Below are 17,083 nucleotides of genomic sequence, written 5' to 3' on the forward strand. Positions count from 1 at the left end.
TTGTAGCAATAGCCAACAATACATTGTATGGGTCAAAATGATTTATTTTTCTTTTATGCCAAAAATCATTGGGATATTAAGTAAAGATCATGTTCCATGAAGATATTTTGTAAATTTCCTACCGTAAATATATTGAAACTTAATTTTTGATTAGTAATATGTTTTGCTAAGAACTTCATTTGGACAACTTTAAAGATGATTTTCTCAATATTTTGATTTTGTTGCACCCTCAGATTCCAGATTTTCAAATAGTTGTGTATATCGGCCAAATATTGTCCGATCCTAACAAACCATACATCAATGGAAAGCTTATTTATTCAGCTTTCAGATGATGTATAAATCTCAATTGCGAAAAATTTACCCTTATGACTGGTTTTGTGGTCCAGGGCCACATATTATTTCCATAATAAGTACTATTTTTAAATGTATGTGCTATGGCATAAAAAAATTAGAAACTATGTTTTGCATAAAGAAAATAAAGGCTGTTTTTGGATTATCATGTTGTTATGCATTATGACTGTAAACTGTCAGTTTGTGCCAGTTAGTTCAAATATTTAGTCACGATTAATAAAAAGTGCTGGACCCAATGAGTAATGCTTTCAATTCAGTGCATTAATGCTTTTAATGCTAATGTTTTCATGTGTAATTGTTGGGTCCAGATATTTGTGTAATACAATATGTAAGTGTTAGCAGTTCTAATAATTTGTGCGAGAAATGTGTTCAATTGTCATAAAAATGTTAATGATATAAAAATATCTTATGGGGCCTTAAAAATAGGCTGTTTGCTTTATGCAAAACAATGCCTTTTTTCATTTGCTTTTGGTGAAATATGACTCTGACATGTTCTTTGTGAATTTTTTCCAACCAGTACCAGACTAGTGTTCTCTCTCTCTCTCTGTGTGTGTGTGTGTGTGTGTGTGTCAGATCGGAGAGAGGAGACGGGGTGAGCAAACAGATGCACATCAGCAGTGAGTCACTGGCAGACTTTGAAGAACAGCTTTACATGTGAGCATCATCTCCTCCACTGCACAGTCACCATGATGATACGTTATCCTTCTCAGTGCTGCTGAATGCAGTACATGTCATAGGCCTGTCGAAAAGTTGAATTAATTACATTATATGACAAAATACATGACAGATTAACTGATGAAATGAATCACAATAATGGATGCAGTAAAGTACTGAAAAGACACAGGTGGCTTTAGAAGTCAATGTGTTGTTAGTTTTATTACACAATTGACAGATCATGGGTCATGATTTCATGTTTATAACACTGTTTTTGAATATAATAACCCAAAATGGATTTTTGAATTGAGGTGTTTGTTTGTAGTGCCGTTGAGATGTACCATGATCAAATCAAGTGGCTCGGTCAAGGAAACAGGAAGGTAAATTGAATCTCTGAGATCTTCACTCCATGAATCTGGTTTAAGCAGAACTTTGATGTCCTGTGTTGGTTTGGTTTGATCTGTCAGGTGTTTGGGGTGGTGAACGGGTCCCGCGTCGGAGTGCTTGTCGACACGTCTGATTTGACCTGCTCTACAGAGAGACTAGCAGATCTCCAGCGAGAGCTTCTAGTAGGATCCCAAATGAGTCGTTGCTTCAACTGCATGCTTTATTTTATTCAATGAATCAATTACACTGCTCATTTTGTGGTTTCTTTTTACCAAAGGCTCTCATTGACGAGCAACTGCGCTTCAAAAAACAGCTGCATCTGCTGTCCTACGGCTCAGAAGTCAGCAGCCTTTGGGACAAACCGCTGGATACCTGTCCACTAAGGTGGGTGACGTTGTTTCCACAACACAGATCACACACTACTCATTTGCCTCTCCACTATTCAATCAAACAAGTTTTTTTATGTGTATATATATATATATATATATATGGCTAATTGATTATGTGCAGTGCATTATAAGTCATAATACGGACAGTGATCATGTAAGCCCTTTACCCCATCAGTTCATTCTGCTGTTAGCAATTTTTACGATACCTAGCTCTTGAAACAGTCTTCATGCCGGGAGCTACGGAAGCAGCTCGCTAGGTTTTGGAATATAGCTACACAGTATCCTTTTTTTGTTATGCTACATGTAAAGAAACATGAATGAGTTCAAGAGCAGGAGGCTCTTTCTGAGTGAACACATGCTGTCTCAGGCTCAGGGAGTGCTGTGCGTGGGTCATGCAGCTGCGGGCAGGTGGAGGCTGTGGTCTCCTGCAGGCGCTACAGAGGACACTGACCCGCTCAGAGCTGGACACACTACTCATCATCCTGGGCTCTCGGTGAGAGTTTGTCTTGCTGTGATGAATCACTGTTTCTTAACTTAACTTGAGCCAGCAGCCTTTTCATGTCCTTCACATTCACGGCCGCCTTTAGACATATTTGCAGTCCATTTTCCTTAAATAGTTTGAGTGCTATAATTGGTAATGTCTGAGGAGATGGTTTAAAAGTGGCAGCCTAGGCATAATAGAGCGCAACAGCGGGGTTACAGAAGTAAAAATCCTTCTCATTTTCTCCATGGAGAAACAGGCTTCAAATGATAACATATAAAGCTTTCGAGACAGATCCACCATGAATTGTGAGGTTGCTAAATGGTTGCTCTATTTGTCTGTAAAAGACCAAAGTCAGTGCAATTTGGAAATATAAATAGCTCAACAGCCCACTCCCATGAAGCATTGCAAATCATGTAATCTAGTCTCTTTACACTCTCGTTTTTTTGCTTCAAATCAAATGTTTCAATGTCATAATGGAGTGGCTTAATTTGGTCCTTGACTCAGAACTCTGTATCATAGAAAGCTCATGGAGAAAATCAATAGAAAAAATACTTTGGAAACAAGGCAGATGAAAATGTGTGGTCACTGTTTGCAGTTTAAGTTACTGATGCGAAATTATGTTTGGAACCTTATAATGATTATCTAATGATTTTTTATTTATTTTTTTCAGCCCTGATCAGACAGTAGACGTTATATGTGATTTTTTCGAAATTACATACAGTGGTGACAAAAAGTATTCGGACACTGAAATCACTTAAAATATAAGAATTTTATTCTATTAGATAACAAAATAAAATTAAAGTGACATTTATTTTGTCAAACACACTTTTCAAGCAAAGAATTATTTTAAAAAAAAGGGTTTGAAATTATAGTAGACATAATGTTCAAACAAGACAAAAATTATTTGGATACTTGTTATTGTCTGATGTTAGTGGATCATGTTCATACTTAAAGAATGAAAATCTTTCATCTTCGAAACACAAGTGAAGATATCCCTCCATTTAATTCCATTGCACCAAAGGCTTCAGAAAGTTAGTAAAAATGTCTTAAAAGTAATGCATATAAATTAAGTCTTTGAAGAGACACAATCAGCACTTGCTTGACATTTTTTTCAGCCCTGATCAGACAGTAGACGTTATATGTGATTTTTTAACTCAGAACCGAATGCCTTGTGTTCATGCGGTCGCCTACAGCTGCAGCAGTCCGGCCGCCATTGTGAGTATCATAGACGGTCTTTATGTAATATGCAGAGGGACGTTTCTCATTATTGTCACTGATTGATGTGTGCTGTCGTAGGAGACTGTGAAGCAAATGGCAGAAGTTTCCGGGGGGAGATATCACCTGTTTTCTGCTGCACTGGTAATCTGTAAAAAACCCTCAAAATATGTGACCCTGGAGCACAAAAGCAGTCTTAAGTCGCTGGTTTTGTCAAACACACTTTTCAAGCAAAGAATTATTTTAAAAAAAAGGGTTTGAAATTATAGTAGACATAATGTTCAAACAAGACAAAAATTATTTGGATACTTGTTATTGTCTGATGTTAGTGGATCATGTTCATACTTAAAGAATGAAAATCTTTCATCTTCGAAACACAAGTGAAGATATCCCTCCATTTAATTCCATTGCACCAAAGGCTTCAGAAAGTTAGTAAAAATGTCTTAAAAGTAATGCATATAAATTAAGTCTTTGAAGAGACACAATCAGCACTTGCTTGACATGTGAGGTTTATTCAGCTACGATGAGCAAATATGCCTTTTATCATATTCGATGTGCTCTATGCATGTGTGTTGTTCAATGTTTATATGTGAATAAATTAAATGTGTTCATCATATAAAACAACTTTGTCTTCAGAAGACTTGGAATAAACCTCAAAATTAATTTGGGTTACTTTTATGTCTTTATGAAGTTACTGAAGCTTGAAAGCTTGAAATCGGCAAGACTTCCAATGGATTGACAAAAAAAAATATGAAAAAACATTAAAAATGTCTTTGATTCCAAAGGTGAACAAAAGTCTTATGGGTTTGTAACAACATAAGGTTGAGTAAATGATTACATCATTTAAATTTTTGGGTGAACTATCCCTTTAATGTGGTTCTCTAGGACACCCGTGTTTGAAATTAAGGATAAATGACTTCATCTGTCCACCAAAACACAGTTGATTAAAAATCACTGAGCAAAAAAGACAAAAGACAAGTGAAGTTAGTGAAGAGAAAACCTCCTGCAGTTTTTGATTCCAGATGATAATCGCTTCGAAATGTTATTCTAAAAACCTTCAGACATTTTTGTGTGCCGTCAGTGTTCAAATACTTTTTAGGACCACTTTATTTCATAAATAGTGTAGGAATATCTGTGTGTGTTTGTCTACCAGGGTGTAGTGGACAGCAGTACTGACGTAGATCTGCTGTGGGCGGAGATTAAAGCAGCTCGCAATGTTCTTACCCAAATTCAGAACATGCGCCAGGGTCGACTGGGAGACACAGCTGTCACTGTTGATTCAGAGGTGATGCTACAAACATTTACATTAAAATCCTTCTGTAGACAATTACAGAAAAGTACTGTGTTAGTATCGAGGTAGAGTGATGATATTTTACTACGACGGTTCTCTGATACATACCATGAATGACCCTTGTGAAAAAGAAGTGCCCTTAATTCTATGGAATGTGAACTTGTAGTGTACTTCAAAGCATAAAAGTATATTTTTAATAAACTGTACTTGCAAATAATATTACATTAATGAAAGTGTACGTAGAGTGCTCATTCATGACTGTTTTGCAAGTACACTTTTAAAAAGTTAACTTTGAAATAATGTCAGTTTAAAAGTTTTAAAGGGGTCATATGACGTTGCTAAAAAAGAACATTATTTTGTGTATTTGTTGTAATGAAATGTGTTTATGCGGTTTAAGGTTAAAAAAACATTATTTTCCACATACTGTACATTATTGTTTCTCCTCTATGCCCCGCCTTTCTGAAACGCGTCGATTTTTACAAAGCTCATCGTTCTGAAAAGCGAGGTGTGCTCTGATTGGCCAGCTATCCAGTGCGTTGTGATTGGCCGAATACCTCAAGCGTGTGACGGAAATGTTACGCCCCTCACATACTGTGATGCTCTGTGTCCCGGCCGGAGCGACGAGACAAGACCAATAAAACCCATTATAAACGAGGCATTTGTTGAATGTTCGTTCTTAGTATTACTTGATTTACATTTTAAATGTTCTGATTTGGAACTTCATTGTCATATATGTGTATTTACAAAAATTTACATGACATACAAGTTTTAAAATAAATGAGGCTAAAGTGTATTTAACCATAACATAAATGTTCTTCAGTACATTTGTCAGTACACTTTAACCATATTTCAACTTGTCCTACTTAAGTGGGTCAAAAAAGCACTTTTAAGTCAAGTCAAGTCACCTTTATAGTTATATAGTGCTTTATACAATACAGATTGTGTCAAAGCAGCTTCACAGTGTTAAACTAGAAAATAGTGTGTCAATAATGCAAACAGAAATTCAATTCTGCTGTAAAGCAGCTCTAAATAAAGGACAGTAGTAGCAGTCAATTTTTTCAGTTAAACTCAGTTCATCTTTGATTCTGTGATGTCATCGTCCAGCTCAGTGTCTGTGTGATCATGTCAATAATATTGTCAGAGATTAAGTGTCCCCAACTAAGCAAGTCAAAGGGGACAGTGGCAAGGAACCAAAACTCCATCGGTGACAGAAATGGAGAAAAAAAAAAAACTTGGGAGAAACAGTTCTCCTCTGGCCAGAAGAAACCAGCATGGTGTGGTTTAATTCCAGGCTGCAACGCAAGTCAGATTGTGCGGAGGACTCGTCTGATTCTCATGGTCTTGTGCCGATGGCTGCCTAGTTGACGAAATTAATTGCATTTAATTAAAATGTAAATTATAATAAATTTTCATGTAATTGCAATTAATATACAGTTAAGTGTCCGAAGATATTACATTAAGTTCACACTTAAGTATATTATTTTAAAGCATGCTATTTATGTAATAAGTACTCTTTTTAATAGTATGCTAAATGTACTTATTTTTCACAAGGGTGAATATTAATGCTGCATTCATGTACCCTAAGATATACTAACATAGTATATGTCCAGTAAAACATGGTATTGCTATGGTACATGTCTAAAAAATATTGTAGTACCATGGCACTTTTGGTTTGTGAAATGTAGTGTTTTCTACCAGTTTACTCCTACATACTATAAAGTTATGAGAGCTGGAAACTTTCACTTTTTTACTTTCAGTTCTCACTTCAACCTTCACAGATCTCCACAGGTTTGGACAGTGTGACTCTTTCTGACTTCAGTCCTGCAAGTTCTGCTCTCAGTGCTCCACTGTGTATCCAGACCACAGGCCCAGTACCCACCACCTCCAGTGAATGGCTGAAGACCCACGGCCTGAAGGGTATCTGCCATGCGATGCCTTTTCAAAGTCTGATAAGAGAATATCTGTTTAAATATCAAATTATTTTTAAGAATGTTCAAATTTTCTAGAATAGTCAGTACTGTAACGACCAAAAAGCACAATCTCAAAATCTTACAAACATGTTTGCATGTGTCAGTTTAATTGCCAGTGTATATCTTGGGTAAGTCTCTTTGATCAGAGTGGTTAGTCTTGGCTAACAGTTGTGTTCGTGCAGCTCAGAAGCTGGATCTGTATCAGCTGCTGGCTCGTAATGCCTATTCTCCACAAGAGATGTTTGTGCCAGTCTTGGGAAAGACTGTTTCCTCTACAGTTCACGAGGTGATGAACATGTCCTGCTGCATTTATAATCCAGTTTGAGACCCATCTGTTCACATGTACAGCAGACTTACTGAACTAACTCAGTGTGCTTGTCTGCAGCGGGTCATGGTACGGTTTGAGTGGCATGATGGAACAGTGAAGAATTTGCATGTCGATCTTCCATCACTGCAAAAGTACCAGGTACATTTTTTAAACCAAAAACTCCATATACCATACTTATACCATCTAGAAATCATATAAAACCAGCTGCAGTCCTTCAAGCATTGTAAGTAATGTTAGCCATTTTGCTAACCTCCAACTTGCTAACTTGGCCACAATTTAACTAAAACGACAAAAAGAATTAGTACAACGTGGCCACAAATTAAGTCATGGGAGTGAATTTCACTTGGTCATTCGTGTCTTCCATCACTACTTGAAGACTGCGTTAGCCACTCTCAAAAATTCCTTAACATGAACACTCCGCATTACTGAATGATATATTATTTACCTAACTGAGAGGTTGAGATATCACAGAGACAGACGTGATATCTCACAACTCCCATTTCAGTGATATCTGTCAGACAGTAAGGATGTGTGTGCTATTCCATACAAAGTTGTATTTAAATGGATTTTGCATGTTTCTTCCCATCTGTTAAGAATCTGTGGCATTCTGTAGTTTTCACTTAGTTTTGTCTTTCATGTGTGGCATGCAGAAGCGACTCATGGGTGCTGTGCATCTGTTTGAAAGGAGAGTTCAGTGGCTGAACCGGACGGGAAGCCAGCAGATATGGGGAACCGTGTGTGAGCAGAGGTGAGAACCTTTAGACTGTATAGATAGGTTTCTATTATTTCAACAGCACCCTGCAAAGTGGACTTCGCAAATAATCAGTGAACACTGCGTTGGGTTCCTGTGAACTGAACAAAATGCATTGTGGTCAGCACAAACCATGTTTATTATTGAGTGTTAGTGCATATTGATCTTCGTTTTCCAGCCTTTAACTTTTGTGGAAATCCATTAACGCTGACGTTTTTGCTGGGCCATGCAGGAGGATCCAGGGATGTGGAGTATATCTGTGTGTCTCAGTTGCTCCTTCTCTGTCTTTCTCCATGCAGGGTGCAGGTGCTTCTGGACATGTCTGGGATGAACGCCCACTACCAGCTCCATATCCAGCATGCCATCCGGATACTACTGCAGGAGCAGCTGGCTAATAAACACAGCTTCAATGTCATCGTGTAAGTGTTTTCACTCATTTATAGTGTGACAGATTATGATCTGCTTTGTCATTTAGTCCCAAAGTCTCCTGTCCCTTTCTCTCTGGAAGTCATTGTAAAACTTGAGATTTTCCTCTTTATATACCAGTCAAAAGTTCGGACACACTTGCACACAGCGATTCCACCAAAACTTTCAAGCTTTAAAAAGTTCATACAGACATCAGAAATGCAATCCATGTTTACCAAGTAGTTTAAATGAAAACCGATGAGGTTTGTTCTTGCTTTCAAGCACGGTTGAGCTGCTATTGACCATATCTGATGTGCATTGATCAATGCTTAAATGTGAATAAAAGCCCAATTTAAATCCAAAGGCTTGGATTGAACCGTTTGGATGTGAACCCGTTCAATACAGGATGCACCTAATGGAGTTGCTTTACAAAATGACTAAAATGAGGAAAGCTTGAATGTAGACAAATGATATAGATTGCTTTGATTTAATATTTAATTCCCATACATCCATTTGTTTTTTCATATAGTTTTGATGGTGGCATTAATCCTAAAATGTGAACAATAGCAAAACTAAAGAATAAGTAGATGTTTCTAGAAACGTTTGAACGGTAGTGTATGTATCTACATTTGCATCTATACAATGAAATTGATATATTGATATATTAATATTATTTGAAGTCTAGCGCAAAACAGCTCACGTAAATGCAAATTATAAACTTTATCTGTGTGTGGCACTGCACCAGAGCAGCAGAGTTCAGGTACAAGCAGGAATGGACCGGCGATAGGGAGAACTGAGACTTTTCTCGATACACTGGTCGACTTGTGGTCCAGCTGTCAATCCCACATTTAGATACCAAGTAAATAAACAAAGATTTTAATAGGAGAATAAATTCTGACATCATCTGACCGGCCTATTTAAGCTGCGGTGGTGGATCCTGGCAACAGTCAACAGTTTTGAAAAATTAACAGGCCTATATATATATATATATATATATATATATATAAAACTAGATAATACAGCAAGCAGTAGTTTTTTTTATTAGGTTGATAGAAGTGTCAGGCTGTGTCCATTTTGCTCATGATATATATCAAAGTACTGTGTTATTACATGATAGCTAATTAATTAATGAACTAATTAATTAATGGGATTAATGATAGCCAGTATGCTCTCTTAATAGTAAAAGCTCTTTATTGGCATCTATGAAAGAACCTTTAACAAATATGGAACCTTTCCTTTTCACAATAGTGGAAAAAGGTTCTTCAGATTCTTCAGAAAAACTGGTTCTTTTCAAAACCTGAAAGGTTCTTTGGGAACCAAAAATGGTTCTTTAATCTATAGCATCACTGTGAAACCCCCTTTTGGCGCCTTTATTTTTAAAAGTGTCAATTTGTAAGGGTACATTAAATTGGTCCCTACAGTACAGCTGGCCATCCAACACAAATGCCTGTACAAACACATCATAAATTGCTTTTCATAAATCAGTGCCGGTGTTCTTTATTAATAACAGAATCACATTTGTATCATCACACAGAGGAAATGAAGGCAGTAATGGGCCAGTATAAAGCCTCTGTGCCATTTATCGTCAGTCTTCAGCAGTTGTCTGCTCCTGTTTTAGCATAGTCATGAGCGATCTACTTTAGTCTGGCATAAATAGAAGTCTTAATAGATTTTGCCTGGGAGCGCAGCGCACATACCTGCTCTTAATACTGCAGAGCAGCTGCACGGCTTCACTCCAGAGCATTTCATCATGTCACATGACTCAGCCGGTTACCTGTTATTGAATAAATCTATAGTGTGGAGCCACATTTACATACACACATTGTGAATTATTAAAAGTGTCATTTAATGTTCTTTGAACTTTGTTTAAAAATGTATTTCCATGACTTGATTGTTTATATATGGAAAGTAAATGAGCAGGATGCCTAACAGGATGAAAATAAATAGCCATTGACAGTGAGCTTATATTAGGACCCTGACTTAAGGTTCATTTTAATGTCCATCCTTTAAAATTGATAATATTTTATTTAATATATTATAGCACATTATGCCATGAAATGTACTATATTGCAGGAATGAATAACATGTCATCTGTCGAGTTCATTTCCTGTTTGCTGCCACATTCACTGTACTGTATGTGATCTTGTCAATGTTCATCACAGTTTTGGATCAGATGTCAAGTCATGGCAGGAGAAGATGGTTCCCTCCACCCATGAAAACCTTCAAGCTGTTTGGCTGTAAGAGGACAGGATGTGCTTTTGACTTCACAGTCTGTTGTTCTCTCTCTCATTTTCTGATTTTAAAGGCCTTTCATTAGTGGTGTTTGCTAAGGCATCACTATTGCTATTGCTCACACTGCACTACCAGATCAGATTTTGATCAAAACGGAGTAAAAATGACTGAAATCACAACTATCATCTATCTCCAAACAAAACAAAACAAAAAAAACCTTAATAGTAGTTAATCCATTTTAGGCATTTCATTCTGTGTTCACTTAGTCTTAATACAGAGTTCTGGCATGAAACTCTAGATGGCGCAGTCCGATAGGTCTAACTCAATCTGACCTAATGACATCATTATCACATGGCACAGCTGATTGGTTCTCTCCTGTATCGGTAGCCAATGAGCCCGCTGTTCAACATTCAAATATATGACTAGTGCTTGTTGTAGCAGTGCAGCTTGCTTCAGAAACCCTCCACCTTCCCCAGCTCCACCTGTATAAATCTGCTACGAGGTGATTCATTTACTCTATATGGGGGTTATTTCATGTATGCTATATTTGCAGCAGCAATATTTCTTACATGCTCACAGCAGCATGTTGTGGATGTATTGGCAGTAGCAAGTCTCGGTACTTGCTCTGCCGCAGCAGCAGCGTAGCAGATCTGTTCCGCCAAGACCAAATACATTAACATTGTCATGTACATTACCATGCCAATCCCTGAGTTGTCATGACAGAACTCCATTTCAGTTGTGTATTTCATTCTAGCAATTGTTTTTGTTCCCAAGTTCAGTTTAAGTTCATCCCAAAACAGTAAATCTGTGCAGCCTGTGTGCATTTCCTAATATAGCCTGTTCTGCTTTTCAAGGTCTAGAGTTTAATTGAAGCCTAGAAAGAAATAGTCTTTTGGTGATAAATCTTGTTACTTACAAACTCTGAGACCTCTGTGTGTGTGTGTGTGTGTGTGTGTGTGTTCAGGTGGATTCAGGCAGTCGAGTGTGTCAGGGGTCGTAATACTCTGGCTGCTCTACGGTGCGCTCTAGAGGAGGAAGCACAGGAAGAATCATCACTGACTCGAGGCGTGTACCTCCTCACCACCGGCATGCCAGATCAACATATGGTTAGTTGGACACTCACGGTTCATTTTAATCACTTGCAAGCCAAGGTCCTGTCACACGTAGTTCCCAGGATGTGGATTTGTTGTCTAGTGGCCGTCACGTTTCTTGTGGCCTTCAGTTATTTTGTTGATTTTACAAGAGAACTATTGAATGCAGCCCAATGGAAGACTTTTTCATCCCAAAAATAAAAATTAGCTTAAAATGGACTCACCCTCAGGCCATCCGTGATGTAGATGTAGATGAGTTTACTCTTTCATTGGAATAGTTTTGGAGAAATCACTTGCTCACCAATGGATGCTCTGCAGTGAATGGGTGCCATCAGAATGAGAGTCCAAACAGCTGATAAAAACATCACAATAATCCACAAGTAATCCACACCACTCCCGTCCATCAATCAGGGCTGCACAATTAATCGAAATTAAATCACAAAGGCGATGAAACACGATTAGGCAGAAGCTGCGATTGTCATGCGTATCTTTCAGTGTATCTATCTATAATGAAATGCTAATCGACATAGCCTTTATCACTGCTTAGAATACAATGAAATATTGTGTGCCTTAATTATTCTGTGTAAGAAGCCACATCATCTCACAGAAGGATTTATTTCAAACACTTTTTTCAGACGTTATGAGGTGAGTTTGGAGTAAAAACATGTTATTAGATGTGGTATTTTCACGTGGTCTCAGATGGAGCAGCATTTACTACACAGAGCCGTAGTTCACTGAGAAGATACGCAAACAACTGTCCTTATCACGAACGATTTCGTCGATTTCATAATCCTACGATTATATCGTCTGCGATTATGAACGCGATTTTGCATAGCTTGTCAGAGAACTATGGCTCTGTGTAGTAAATGCTGCTCCACCTGAAAGCAGATGATGGAGATTTACTACTAATCACAGAACCGGCTTTACTGACAAAATGTGCATGACAATCGCGATTAATCGCGTTCGATTAATCGTGCAGCCCTACCATCAATTAACGTCTTGTGCTGTGTGTTTATAATGAACAAATCCATCATTAAGATGTTTTTAATCTTCAAACTGTTGCTTCCGGGTAAAAGATTAGTCTTCCATAATATTGCTTTCTCCAATGAAAAAATCATCTCATCTGAATCAGGAGAGTAATATGCACAGTCAAAAACATCTCGAAACAAATATGTCAGTGATGTGGGAGGACAACAGGGGATGGACTTTTTCCCACTTATTATTATTCACTTATTATGGATTATGGACTCATGTTTTGGCCAGAAGCGATGGTTTAAAGATAAAATGCCTTAATGATGGATTTTTTTTTTTTACAAGCACGCAGCTTTTTGCTTCACAAGACATTAATCGATGGACTGGAGTCGTTTGGATTATTTGTGGATTATGGTGATGTTTTTATCAGTTGTTTAGGCTCTCATTCCGACGGCACCCATTCACTGCAGAGGATCCATTGGCGAGCAAGTGATGTAATGCTACATTTCTCCAAAACTCAGAAACTGTTCAGAAATTCATCTACATCTTGGATGGTCCGAAGGTGAGTAAATCTTCATCAAATTTTCATTTTTCATTTTTCAAGAGCCCACTTGAGACCCCTTTGTTTCTCATAGGACACGGTTAACAGAAATGTACAATGGCGTGGGCTATTATATGAAGTATCTTTCTTTGTGTCATTGTCACATGGAGGATTTTGTAGACATTGGAGATACGTTTTTGTTGTTAGTGTTTTGGCCGGAATGTTATTTGAACATAAACATGCAAATAAATCAATCTTTTAATTGGACAAATTCATTGACATAATTAAAACTCATACTTAAAACTCTTTATTTAATTCATTTTTCAAAATATAGTTAATATAAATGATACACATATAGAATAATGTCCAATGAAAAATTTACAATTTTTAAATTGAAAAATAAATGGACATTTTAAAACTGTTTAGTTAATGTTTTAAAGTATGTTTTAAAAAATATTCTATTTATTATTAAATAAAAAATTACTTAAATTAATGTATTAAAATATAGTTAAATACAATAATTAAACAATAATGTGTATTAATTTGTCAATTTAAAAACTTTTTTTCAAAAAAAAATTACATAATTAGTCCTAGTCCCTCCATATTATTCTTCAAATTTTGATATAGTGATGAATTGCTAAAAACCATATTGAACCCTTCAAAAATGACCGTACTGCCCTCTGCTGTTCAGAAATAAAAGGTGCCTTTTCTGTATTTTGATACAGATGTATCATCACCTCTCATCCTCAGGTTTCTGTCACTGCTTATGTGTCTGAGCGCTGCAGCGCAACAAACCTGAATCTCCACGTGTGCCTGTTCACCGGAGAGGAGGACACTGCCCGCTGCCCTCTGCCCCATTACGCCACCCGGACTGAAACCGCCCGGGCTTTGAGCGGCCTGGCCCACGCGGGCAACGGACGCTTCCTTTGGATGACTGACACTGGTGAGAAGAGACTGTCGTATGAGTGTCTGAATGATAGCTGACTGACTTCTTCAGGGAAGATGAGTTTGAAGTAGAAGGTAGGACAGAATTACAGGAACTGCTGTAAAAATAAGTTTTTGATTAGAATGGACGGACAGTCCCATCATTCAGTTTTATTTTGTTGTTCAGTTTTTGAGACGGTTCCTAAAAGTCCCTAGAGCTGCTGTATACTTGAGCTCTGAATGTTGTGCTGCTTTTGTCTCTGTCATGTGTACAACACATGGTGCCTGAACCCAGTGCAACTTACAATGGGAAGTCTTGTGTTTGTGTGTGTGCAGTGGAAAATATGAGCCTCTGCCTCGTCTTTCCCTGCAGGCATTGTGGAGAGTGATGACATCAGTGCCCTAATTGGAGAAATGGAGACGGCCGTTAATTATTTTCAGAAGGTGAGTTCAGAGCAGTGTGTTCCGGGCGCTTTTCTCACATGACCTGTATGTGACCTGTGTCCACAGTGTCTAAATAATTCATGGGAACCCGAAGAAAAGTTTGAAACACCTGCAAGAAAAGATCAGTTGTTGATGTTTAGAAAGGTTCATCCAGGTCTTTGTGTTCATTCAAAACCAGCTGGATTTGCTGAAAAAGTTTCATTGCTCATCCGAGCTGCGTCATCATCTCTTCAATCAAGTCCAGTTGCTGTTAAAGTCACAGTGAAGTCACTAAATCAAAGAATGATTGAGACTGTTTACTTTCTTAATGCATACACTCCTGTTTAAATATTTTGGGTTCAAGATTTTTTTTTTTTTAAGAAATGAATACTTTTTATTCAGCGAGGATGCATTAAAGGGGTCATATGATGTTGCTAAAAAGAACATTAACACTCTATATCCAAATAGAAAACAGTTATTTTATATTGTAATAATATTTCACATTTTTACTCTCTTTACTGCATCAAAAAAATCAGCTTTGGTCCGCATAAGAGACTTTTGGAGATAAATGTTATTTCAAAGACGAAATCCCAAAGCTGGCTTTGTAATCTTTCATCAGTATGTATTTATTTGCTCCACCTTAACGCTTTTCCACCCCCTTTTCACAATCCAGTAAATACCCAGTAGATAAAGTCTCACCCTACATTTTTCCATCAGATTACCAAAGTAAAATGGATCGCTAACACTGTTTCATGTTGACTATATATTACCTGCAGTTGTTGCTGATGCTGCATAATTGTAATGCTTCATACATCCATGTTTTTTCTGCAGTGCTCTGAATTAGTGGACTCTCTGATCCTGAAGGGCTCTGACAGGGGTTCAGGAGAAACATGTACCCCATCCATCAAACCCCGGGCCTGGGCATGCAACGCGCAACTGCCATCTCCTCGACCCACAACACTCAGCCTTGCTAGACTGGTCAGATCACTCTCTTCATCTCACCATCAAACATGTTAAATGCTTGTTCCGTCATACTCTCTGAAATGCTATGCTGAATATGTTCAGCAGCAGCATATGTTGCGTTTGAGATGCTGGTGTGCTGGTGCTCTCATCATGCTTCATTACTAGTATAATCAGTAAGACCTTGCCTTCATCAGCTAGAATTTACCAGTGATTAGTTTCACATAGCCAGACCTTTCAACAAGTCCTGTTCAGCCGATTCTAGCTGAGAGCCATCATGAAAATCGGTTTGTTTGGTTGATATGCGCTGTTTAAGTACAGGTGTATTTGATTACAGACTATGTAAACCATCTTAGAAATGCATGCTGGTCTAAACTGGTCTTTTGAGTAGGACACTTAAAGGGATATGAACTCTGTCAGCTTTCATTCACCCCCACGTCATTCCAAGCCTGTAGTTATTTCTTCTGCTGAACACGAAAGAAGATATTTTGAGGAATGTTGATAACCAAACCGTTTTGGTGACCATTGACTTCCACTGTATTGGCAAAAAACACTAAGTCTGGAACAACATGAGGGAATAAATGATGACAGAATTGTCATTTTTGGGAGAATTATGCCTTTAAAGATGTTTTCTTAATGAATGCTTTTTCATCATGATGTATGACGTGAACAGGAAAGCAGGCAGAAGAGCAGATTGGCACAGAACAGCTTGACTTGGAGGCCAAACAGCTCTAAAGCAGATATCCCACCAGGTGTGATGACTTATTAACATCCTGACTGTAATTATTAGAGATCACACACCAAATGGACTCTATTTGCCATGCAAACTGTTTGTTTTCATTTATATTCTAAATACATTTTTCTTTATTTTGCTGCAGATAAAGTATCTCATTCTGTCCACGTCAGATTCTGAAAGCATGTCAGTGTCATGTCAGAGACACACTACTAAATGCTGGACTATTTATTTGACTCATGGTGCATTGATATTTTTTTCAGAATATTTAAATGGTCTTTTTTTATAGTCCAGTCAGCTGATATCAGCACAGCAGCAAGGCCGTCGAGGTCTGCGGATCAGAGGAAAACCAACGTGTCTCAGTCTGTCTTCTTCATGGAAGACGGCAACTTGGGTTAGTGGAAATGGATTTCCCTGTTTCTCTGGCCATAGCCAGAAACATTACCACATGAGATCCACATATATGCAGTATTGGCTCATATTGTGTCATATAGTGTTGATTGTCCTATCTAGGTGTTATCTTCAAGAAATATCCAAAATCAAAGAGTGTGCGCAAGTCTATAGCCACTGTTAAACTACCAAAACATGAAGACATCTGTTCAACTAAACAGGTACTGTACTCTATTACCAGTACCATTATATTTGTTTAATAAAAATCCCTCACTTTTTGCTAATTCCTCCTAAAGTTTTTAAGCTACAGAAATTGGCACACCTTTTCTGTTCTGACCTGATCAGACCTGTATTTTTCACGTTACAGGTATGTACAATATGTAAGATTTTTTAATTAAAATATCCAAAAACCACTAGAACAGAACAGTGTTATATATTTTGCTGACTTGTGTACTTACATTATCCCAAATGTTTCGAAGAATGTTTAAATCCAGAGAAATAAGCAATTTTAACTAGTGAACCGGAGCGTGTCCATTGTGTCATCTGTCAATGACGTCATAACCCCTCGATTTCCGTTTTGTTTTGTAGAAAA

At 37.6% G+C, this 17,083-nt stretch overlaps 1 protein-coding gene across 1 annotated transcript in view; it reads left to right on the top strand.

Annotated features, from left to right (window-relative positions):
• Window positions 1-17,083, top strand: part of LOC107717475 (von Willebrand factor A domain-containing protein 3A-like) — a 23,241-nt gene that overhangs the window by 4,234 nt on the left and 1,924 nt on the right. The window contains exons 5-26 of the mRNA XM_016524237.1: window positions 925-1,005; window positions 1,331-1,385; window positions 1,473-1,574; window positions 1,670-1,776; window positions 2,149-2,274; window positions 3,381-3,480; window positions 3,562-3,624; window positions 4,634-4,765; window positions 6,550-6,688; window positions 6,924-7,027; window positions 7,127-7,207; window positions 7,720-7,817; window positions 8,120-8,239; window positions 10,388-10,462; window positions 11,422-11,563; window positions 13,812-14,004; window positions 14,359-14,429; window positions 15,240-15,386; window positions 16,042-16,120; window positions 16,391-16,495; window positions 16,615-16,712; window positions 16,802-16,858. Coding sequence (XP_016379723.1) covers window positions 925-1,005; window positions 1,331-1,385; window positions 1,473-1,574; window positions 1,670-1,776; window positions 2,149-2,274; window positions 3,381-3,480; window positions 3,562-3,624; window positions 4,634-4,765; window positions 6,550-6,688; window positions 6,924-7,027; window positions 7,127-7,207; window positions 7,720-7,817; window positions 8,120-8,239; window positions 10,388-10,462; window positions 11,422-11,563; window positions 13,812-14,004; window positions 14,359-14,429; window positions 15,240-15,386; window positions 16,042-16,120; window positions 16,391-16,495; window positions 16,615-16,712; window positions 16,802-16,858 — 2,275 coding nt within the window. The remainder of the gene's footprint in view (window positions 1-924; window positions 1,006-1,330; window positions 1,386-1,472; window positions 1,575-1,669; window positions 1,777-2,148; window positions 2,275-3,380; window positions 3,481-3,561; window positions 3,625-4,633; window positions 4,766-6,549; window positions 6,689-6,923; window positions 7,028-7,126; window positions 7,208-7,719; window positions 7,818-8,119; window positions 8,240-10,387; window positions 10,463-11,421; window positions 11,564-13,811; window positions 14,005-14,358; window positions 14,430-15,239; window positions 15,387-16,041; window positions 16,121-16,390; window positions 16,496-16,614; window positions 16,713-16,801; window positions 16,859-17,083) is intronic.

This window comes from Sinocyclocheilus rhinocerous, unplaced genomic scaffold (assembly GCF_001515625.1).
Source record: "Sinocyclocheilus rhinocerous isolate Xijiao unplaced genomic scaffold, SAMN03320098_v1.1 scaffold393, whole genome shotgun sequence".
In the NCBI taxonomy this organism is placed as follows: Eukaryota; Metazoa; Chordata; class Actinopteri; order Cypriniformes; family Cyprinidae; genus Sinocyclocheilus; species Sinocyclocheilus rhinocerous.